Raw genomic sequence first — 9,387 nt, 5'->3', positions numbered from 1 at the left:
ATAAATTCCAACAAAAATGGCGGCAGCCACGGAGCTGGAGAGAGCAGGAGGCTAGGGCTGCCCCTGGCGATGGAGGAAGCCAAGCTTCTGCATCTCTGGCCTCCTTTGGCCTCCGCTTAAGGCTACAAAGTTTCAATTATAGAAGATGAATAAATCCCAACAGAAATGGCTGCCGCCACGGAGCGAGCAGAAGGCTTGGCTCCGCTCCAGGCTACAAAGTTTAATTGTAGAAGATAAATAAACCCCAGATATCGGGGCCTCCGCTTGGGTCGCCAGGGGGTGTGGCTGGCCTGAAAACCACCACAGGCCCCTCGCCCAGGCCGCCCCACGCCCCAAGGAAACCCCCACCCTGATCCGGGACACCCTTCAGGGCAAACCAGCTGGCCCCCACCCATGTACCAGGCCTCTATCCTATCTAATAAAAGAGTAATATGCAGATTGACCATCACTCCAACACATAAGATGGCTGCCCCCATGTGGTCAAAGATCCTGACCCCATGTGGACACAAGATGGCCAGTACAAGATAGCCAGCAGGGGAGGGCACTTGGGAGGAACCAGGCCTGCAAGGGAGGGCAGCAGTTGGGAGGGACCAGGCCTGCAAGGGAGGTAAGTTGTGGGCGATCAGGCCAGCAGGGGAGGGCAGTTGGGAGGGACCAGGCCTGCAAGGGAGGGCAGTTGGAGGTGACCAGGCCTGCAGGGGAGGGAAGTTGGGGGCAAACAGGCTGGCAGGGGAGCAGTTAGACATCAATCAGGCTGGCAGGGGAGTGGTTAGGGGGTGATCAGAAGCGGTTAGGGGCAATCAGGAAGGCAGGCAGGCGAGCAGTTGGGAGCCAGAAGTCCTGGATTATGAGAGGGATGTCTGACTGCCCGTTGAGGCCCGATCCCACTGGGATCGGGCCTCAACGGGCAATCGGACATCCCTCGAGGGGTCCCAGATTGGAGAGGGTGCAGGCTGGGCTAAGGGACACCCCCCACCCCCGTGCACAAATTTCATGCACCGGGCCTCTAGTAAGTTAATAAATTAACTAAAAACGGGAACAAGTCTTTTGATGCAAAAAAGAAAACCACCGAAAAGACTGTAATGAAACAATATGTTTACTGGACTGAGTAAATACCAAATAATTTATTTTATGAAAACTGCTTTCTTTGTTATATACCATCTATTGGTCATACCAATATGGTCAAACAGAAAAAAATATTTAAAATTATTTCAAGAAAATTATAAAGAAAAAGAATAACTCACCCATCAAATACAAATATACTATTTTATTCTAAGGGAATATTTCTGTGGTTTCTGCAAGGGGAAAACCCAAAAGTAGTTAAAAAAAAAGAACAGAAAGGATAATTTAGTTGTTTCTCTGTGTTTGATTTTTTTTTCTCCTGGAAAAAAATGTAATTTTACATAATTTTAATATAATTTTTAAAAGCAAATAATTGGACACATATCAACAGCTATGCTTATGAGGAATGACCAATATTTTCTTGTATGAATTAATTTAGGGTCTGAACAACTCTGTGATTTAATATGCAATTTTCCCAATATAGTCATTTACGTGGGGTATTGGCTGTTCTCAGTTAAAAAATACAGATTTTTTTTCCTCTCTGGTGTTTTATAACAATTTCTCTACTGTGCCAAGAATATTTGTTTTTCATACAACTACAGAAAGGGAAATGTTAGTGTTTATACAAAACATAAAATGAATATATTGGGGACTATTACACCTGAAGTTTCTGGACAGTTTATTGGCAGACTTATGAAACAATTCAATTGTTTTTCCTCCATATTAAACAATGTCTGGAAGTAAGAAGTCTTCCAATCAGAGATGACAAACACAGATGGAATTAAATCATACAGAACTGGGGCAGATTTACTTCTTTACACAGTTCTCATAACAAAAATGAAATTTGTCACAGGCCGAGGGACAGAACCATCAAGTACACAATGTCAAAAGGCCTAGTTTTAAATTTTTATTGTAGTAAAAATGACTTTCATTTACTTATTTAAAAAAAAACAAAAACCTGCCACTCCCACCTAAAAAATGGGACATATTGAAAAGAATTTCAAGGTTAAAATTCCTAAGAGGCTTTGGACTTCTCTCATTTCTATTAGGGTCAAATTAATCTCTGCTAAAGAAGTTTTGTAATTAGCCAACATCATAAAAGCTTTGATTCAAAATTTTGTGGGGAAGAAACTGAGAATGGAGATGAGAGAAATGGATCGATATGTCAAACACACTATGACTTGCAATCCTCAGAAAACCACTAAAACAGCTAGAGTTTGGAATAATGCTATAAGAAGACCTGCTTATGACCATGAAAGACAGTCAATGTCTTTGTATCCTAGCCCCATTTTCAAGTTCCTTAGGACAAGGTCATTTTCCAAATGCTTTGTATAGGAACATACTAAGATCTTTTCTATCATAATTCTGATAGCTAAATAATACTGTGTCTTTGTGGAATCATCCACAGGTTTGACAGTTAGGAGAGAGACTATCCTTTTTGCAATGACACAGGCCTCCAGAAACTGGTGCTAAAGACAAAATAAGAGGAATTATTTAGGAAATAGGAAGATAAAACAATGAAAGGAAAGCTGCCATTTGGGGATAAAATGAAAACAAAAGGAGAATCCCCATTTCTGTGCACCATAGCTCATGCCATGAGACAGCAGCAATAAAGGCTGACACCCAGAGAAGTGGGCATTTTAGTGGGTTTTCTAGAAACATTTCAAGACACCTGGGGTCTAATGGCTCCACAGTACTTCTCTGTGTGTAACTGGACTGCAGAATTTCAACCCCTTTACCTTAATTTACCCACATCGACCCATAGCTGAGATGGCTAGACCCAGGAAGTAAAAGGACACAGCATTCTGGGAACAGCAGGGAAGGCCTTGCTTCCTGATGCGAGGGCCAACGGCAAAGCACAGAGGCTTCGATCCTTCACAGAATTGGCTTGGCAGTGAAAATCAAAATCAAGACCCCTTCACTCTCTACCTTATAATGAAAGTTCAGTATTTTTATTGGGTCTTCAAGTCTGGGTCCCACAGTCCTCATCTGATGTCACTCTTAGCTCTGTACTATTGCTCCCCCGACTTTGACATAGGGCTCCTCCAAGTAGCAAATTGCAGCCACGGTTTCACTCCAAAGTTACCTCTCTAAGGTCTAAGGTTACTATGGTAGAGTTTTATATAACTGTTTTCCTTAAAAATATTCCACAATTTGTTATTCCCAAACAAAATAAGACTATGCACCACTCGGAGAAATTGGTTAGTCATTCTGAAGATGTCTAAGAACTATATCACTGCCAAAGAACATTTCTCAGTTCACATTCTTTCCTTCAATTTTCATTTGTACATCCACACTGTGGTTCACGAGTTATCTATTTTCCATTATGTTATAATCAAGTCAAGGGGACTTGGACTTATACATCGTTTTCCAAAGCTTGGATGCATTCACAGTTTGGTGCATACCAATGTGTATGAAAATAGGAACCCCACTTCTGCTTTAATCTGACAATTCAACATCAGAGTCTTCAGATTTGGCTTTGGCAAGTTCTTCGTGTACCTCCCTCACCATGAGAATACGTGTTAACATGGTGTCCAGGGTCCCAGGGTCTATCGGGAATGTGGAGTACCACATGGGGCTATTCGGGACACAGGAACGCTCGGGTTGAAGGTAAAACACATCATTCCTCTGCTTCACACTTTCAGAACTATCCACAGGAAAAAGAGAAAAAAGAAAGAAAATTGGGGATCAGAGAGCAGAGGTAATGCAAAACTACTCTTTAATGTAATGGCTCTCAACTTTGCTCTGCTCTGACTTATATCACAGATCAGCAACGTACCCACACAGTTTATAAACACTTCCCCCCAGGAGCAACCTATAACTCCACATCTTTTCTCCCACACTCAATAAATCATATTGATTTGGAAGTGAGTCTAATGTTAGTAGAAGTCACAGTGTAAATCCTTCACAGACTTTAGTACTTATAACATTTTTAGGAGTAACAAATTTAACTCACATGTGACACTATGGCTGAGAACCACATTTCCTCAGCACCCACTATCCTGGAATGAACCCCCTATGAGCACTCAATACACGTTATCAAAGGGCAAACACAGTCATCGTATTTCTTTGAGAGAAAAGTGCATTGGTGTGATCTTACAACTCTAAAGTCATAAAGTTTCTGTAAGAAAAAGACCACTCAAAAATTTCCAAGACCTTAAAAACAAATTTTTTTTGTACTTATAGTTTTAGCAATTTAAAAGCTCCTCTAAATATCTTTTCTATATAAATAATAAAATCACAGCAATTTAGATAACAGTTGCAAAGATCAAACAATGGCAGGGATTCTTATTCTTGCTTTTGAAGAGGTTTTGGGGAAAAAGATTATCAAGATAAAGATAATTTGTTTCTTAGTTCAAAATCCTGACAGATACAAGAATGGGGAAATAATGAAATAGGACGGCCGAAACCGGTTTGGCTCAGTGGATAGAGCGTTGGACTGCGGACTGAAGGGTCCCGGGTTCGATTCCGGTCAAGGGCATGTACCTTGGTTGCGGCCACATCCCCAGTGGGAGGTGTGCAGGAGGCAGCTGATCGATGTTTCTCTCTCATCGATGTTTCTAACTCTCTATCCCTCTCCTTTCCTCTCTGTGAAATATCAATAAAATAGATTTAAAAAAAAAAAAATAGGACGTAAATCCATCTTTAGACTTTGACTGTAGTCACAGGCGAGCTACATTTCTGATATTCAAGCATCTGAAATTCAGAGTATGTTAACTCCTTTTTGAAGAGTATATCTAGTTCAGGGCAAGAGCACTTACCATTTTGACAGGTAAAACTCATAAAGTCTGACAGGGCATCTTAGTGGGTTGTCTGTATTCTCTGCCATTTCTACACCCACTGGAACCTCGTCATCTTCATTTCGTTTCCTCTTGCCAACAGTTAGTTTATCTTGAGGCAGGAAATAATAAAATTATATTTTTCAAGTATCAAGACACCCAACAAGCTTTGCTTCCCTCCCCTTTCCTTTCCCTTACTCATTCAACAAATATTTACTGAGCACCTATGGAGGTGCTAGATATAATTTTAAGTTCAGGGTTAATAGCATTGAACAAAACAAAGTCCCTGCCCTGTAAAAGTTATGTTCCCCTGCTCACCAATGTAGGGGGAACATGGTAAAAAGCACCGTGCAAGAGAGTATGTCTCCCTTCTGAGCCTGACTTGAAGAGATTTTAATAGGCACAGGGTTCTTAAGGGTTTCAGGTGCTCTTCTCCTATGGTAGACATTAAGATAGAAGTTTTCACCTCTTTATCTAAAAATATTTATACTCTCCTGGCCGGGTGGCCCAGTTGACTGAAGCGTCACCCCACACATCAAAAGGTTGTGGGTTTGATTCCCAATCAGGGCACATACCTAGGTTGTGGGTTCCATCCCTGGTTGAGGTGCATATTGGAAGGAGGCAACTGATGGATGTTACTCTCTCACACTGATGTTTCTCTGTTTCTCTCTCTTGCTCTCTCTCGCTTTCTCAAATAAATAAAAACATGTCCTCAAGTGAGGATTAAAATAAATAAGTATTTCCACAAGGGGGCATCAGTGCCCTCTGGGCATTTGTTCAAGTTTCATTTATTTGTCATAGTATTATGAGAAATGGAACCTTTGTTGGGAAAAGAAATTCTCAATAAAGTGAGCATTTGCTAAGAAAAGAGCAAATCCTTTTCCCCTAACGGAATACTGCAGAGGCCAATGGTGAAGACATGGCAAGTGGGCTCTTTCTTTTCCACTTTCCCATTCAATCGTCAAGAGAATAATTGGTGAATCAGAGGACCTGAGGAAAAAGGCTTTCTTTTTCTTTTCTTATAGTTGCTCTTACCAGCACACAACTTTCCCCGGCTTCCTGCATTAATTATTATTTAAACAATAATTCGCCCCAGTTTTCTACTTAGAGGCTACCTAAATAAGGAAGACTTTCTTAGTTACTCATTCAGAAAAGAAGCTGAACTTGTTACGAATCTTATTAGGCACCTAAGATCAGAAAACAGGGAACTGTTACCTGACTGCCTCTCATCCCCAATTAATATCAATTAAGAACACAAAGTGGGCCATATATGAACAAATAGAAAGAAATAGGACAGACACGTGGTGAACAAGCAAATAAATCTTAGTATTTTCTAAAGCAGTGGTCGGCAAACTGCGGCTCTGTTGACTAATGAGTTTGCCGACCACTGTTCTAAAGTAAAGGAGAAAAAAGTTAACACAAAGATGAACATCAGAATTATTCTTTAAGATTTTACTTAGAGTAATTTTAAATTCTCACATTCAAAATATATATTTCACTCTTTTCAAAAAATATATATTTTATTGATTTTTTTACAGAGAGGAAAGGAGAGGGATAGAGAGTTAGAAACATCGATGAGAGACAAAAATCAATCAGCCGCCTCCTGCACACCCTCCACTGGGGATGTGCTGGCAACCAAGGTACATGCCCTTGACCAGAATCGAACCTGGGACCATTGAGTCCATAGGCCGACACTCTATCCACTGAGCCAAACCGGTTACGGCTATATATTTCACTCTTATCCCAAGAAAGTAACAACTGGATTTTTGGAATTTTAGAACTTACAACTTTGATCAAAATCAATAAATTTAAATTCCAGTTTCATAATAATAATAATGATTTTTTTAATCTTTAAGACAAACTATTATTTAATAGACTACTACTGGAATAAAAAACCATAACCCTTCTAATAAAATTGTCATTGCTGCTATTATTCTACTGTGTATAAAAGCAGTACACTCTAGGCCAGCTTTTAAGTTTCTTCAAAACTTGACATCTTATTGTCAACTAAAGAGAGGTGCTCTGGTCAAAAAAAGACTTAGAAACAGGAAATTTAAAAGTTAAACAGGCCCTAGCCAGTTTGGCTCAATGGATAGAGCATTGGCTTGCGGACTAAAAGGTCCCAGGTTTGATTCCGGCCAAGGGCACATGCCCGGGGTTGTGGGCATATCCCCAGTAGGGGGCGTGCAGGAGGCAACCGATCAATGATTCTCTCTCATCATTGATGTTTCTTTCTTTCTCTCCCTCTCCCTTCCTCTATGAAATCAATAAAGAAATATATTAAAAAAAAAAAAAAAGTTAAACAGATTCCTTTAACTAGTAATTGACCCATCTGTTGCCCCTAAATCAGTGATTCTCAACTTAGCTATAAATTTAAATTCCCCGGGAGGTTTTAAAATAAGGATTATTTGGGCTCTACCAATGCTATCGGAATTTCTAACTTAAAGGCCAATGAAAGTAAGCAACTCCTCTTATTTTGAGAAAAAGCCTTGAACCTAGCTATGACATAAAGCATTTAAATGTTAAACAAAAGCTACACAATTACCCCTCTGCAATGAGTTTCTATTTGAATACTGAGACTTCAATAGAAATCTTCCAAACTCCATCACATACCTGGTTCTGACTCTGGCTTCTGTAAAGGTGGAAAGAATCTCAGATATGTCATCTTGGTACTGTACTTCAAAATTCTGGTCCGTCTCATCACATGGGCAAAGGAAAGCTTCAAGTGCTCAGCAACATTCTTTAGTTGAAAGTATTTGGTATTGAAGAAAAGAAGGGTGTTCAAGAGGACAATTGGTGAATAAGCGCCCAGCTGTTTGCACTCCCACAAATGTTCTTCTTCAATGCGAGAGAACATGTAACCTGGACCGAAGAAGGGGGAGGGGGGGTTGGGGGAGAAACAGCATTGAGCTCCTGATAAATAAGACTAGTTTCTCAAATTCTCAGACAAGATATGGGGGCGGGGGGAGGGGGACTGATTGTTCCTCTCCTTCCCCCTCTTCCTTATACAGAAAAACAGAGAAGGCACTACAAGGAAAAGGTCAGATGATTGCGCACTGAGCATTCTCCTGAAACAGCTTTAACCTACTGCTATTGTAGACCAGGAGCTGCCAAACTTTCTGTAAAGAGCCAGATGGTAAATATTTTAAGCATTTTGGGCCATATAGGCTCTGAACAACTTTGTTGTTGTAGAAGGTAAGGAGCTGCAGACAAAACATAAACAAATAGATATGGCTGTAATATACCATAAAGTTTATTTACAGACACAAATTTGAGTTCCATATAATTTTCACATGCCTCACAATGTTATTATTCCTTAGAGTCCCCCTGCCCCAAAACCATTTAAAATGTAAAAACCATTTTTAGCTGATGGACCACATCCAGAAACAGGCAGCAGGCCAGATCTGGCCTGTCGGCCACAGATTGCAGACTCCTGTTCCATTCAATACACTTCCTGTTAACTGGTTCAATTTTATTTAGGTAAGATTATAAGAAGGCAGATAGTGGCCCCCTTCTTCCCATGCCCTCTTATTTTACTCTTGATTTTAGCCAAAAGGCCAAGAAGTGATCCTCCTCATATTTTAAATTTATATTGAGTGATAAAGTTATGATGACTTATTTGAGATTTTTCTTGAAAAGCAGAGGTCTTGCAGAATAACTAAAATAAGTATACCTTTAAAGGCACCTTCCCCAGGATACCCCTTAAGTGCAGGCCTTTCCTCATGTTCTCTACCCAACCTCTCTGTTGCTGATTCTACATTCTATTTTTAGAAGACTATCCACAAACATGAATTATTACTTCCATCTATCTATGTCCCTAAGCCTCCTCTTTGAATGCTAAATGCATCAAACCAGGATGCTGCTCTTCAAAGGCGCTCTGTAGCCCAACAGAAAGGGAGACAAATTCCAGAGCATCACATTCAACTCTCCATTCCCAGCCGAGGAGCCTAAGACCAGGCATGAATTAGGGGTTTGTCCCATGACCTATGGTCAAAGACAATAAGTCTCAACAACCAGTTCAGGGTACTTTATAAACAATTAAAGAAGGCCCACTGCTAACAGGTAGAGTCTGGAAGTAGAATATGTGGCAGTTACTACTACAGCAAGCAACAATACCAGCATTACCAGAACAAAAACAGTTTCTACAACTGTAAATGGAACCTTCAGTAATTTTTTTAAAATTTTCAACAGTTAGTATGTATACACACACTGTTTGGAAGCTATAGTTTTACTAAAATCCTATATAATAAAAAGCTAATATGCAAATCGACTGAACAACAGAACGACCAGTCACTATGACATGCACTGACCACCAGGGGCAGATGCTCAATGCAGGAGCTGCTCCCTGGTGGTCAGTGCGCTTCCACAGGGGGAGCACCGCTCAGCCAGAAGCCAAGCTCATGGCTGGCAAGCGCAGCGGCAGTGGCGGAAGCCTCTCCCTCTTCCATGGCAGCGCTAAGGATGTCCGACTGACGGCTTAGGCCTACTGACTGAGCGGACCTAAGCCAGCAGTTGGACATCCCGCAAGGGCTCCCGGACTGCGAAA

At 40.8% G+C, this 9,387-nt stretch overlaps 1 protein-coding gene across 11 annotated transcripts in view; it reads right to left on the bottom strand.

The window, feature by feature from the left end:
• Window positions 1-1,247: 1,247 nt before the first annotated feature.
• LOC308240171 (zinc finger MYM-type protein 4) overlaps window positions 1,248-9,387 on the bottom strand; it is a 143,705-nt gene continuing 135,565 nt past the window's right edge. For all 11 annotated transcript variants that reach the window (XM_080653106.1, XM_080653107.1, XM_080653111.1 and 8 more), the window contains 3 exons: window positions 7,455-7,703; window positions 4,824-4,953; window positions 1,248-3,709 (listed from right to left, as the gene is read on the bottom strand). In XM_080653106.1, the coding sequence (XP_080509232.1) occupies window positions 3,502-3,709; window positions 4,824-4,953; window positions 7,455-7,703 (587 nt within the window). In that variant the 3' untranslated portion in view covers window positions 1,248-3,501. The remainder of the gene's footprint in view (window positions 3,710-4,823; window positions 4,954-7,454; window positions 7,704-9,387) is intronic.

The sequence above is a fragment of the Plecotus auritus genome, assembly GCF_963455305.1.
Source record: "Plecotus auritus genome assembly, chromosome: 2".
NCBI lineage: Eukaryota > Metazoa > Chordata > Mammalia > Chiroptera > Vespertilionidae > Plecotus > Plecotus auritus.
Note: the sequence above shows the minus strand (reverse complement) of the source record. Positions and strands in the feature narration are given on the sequence as shown.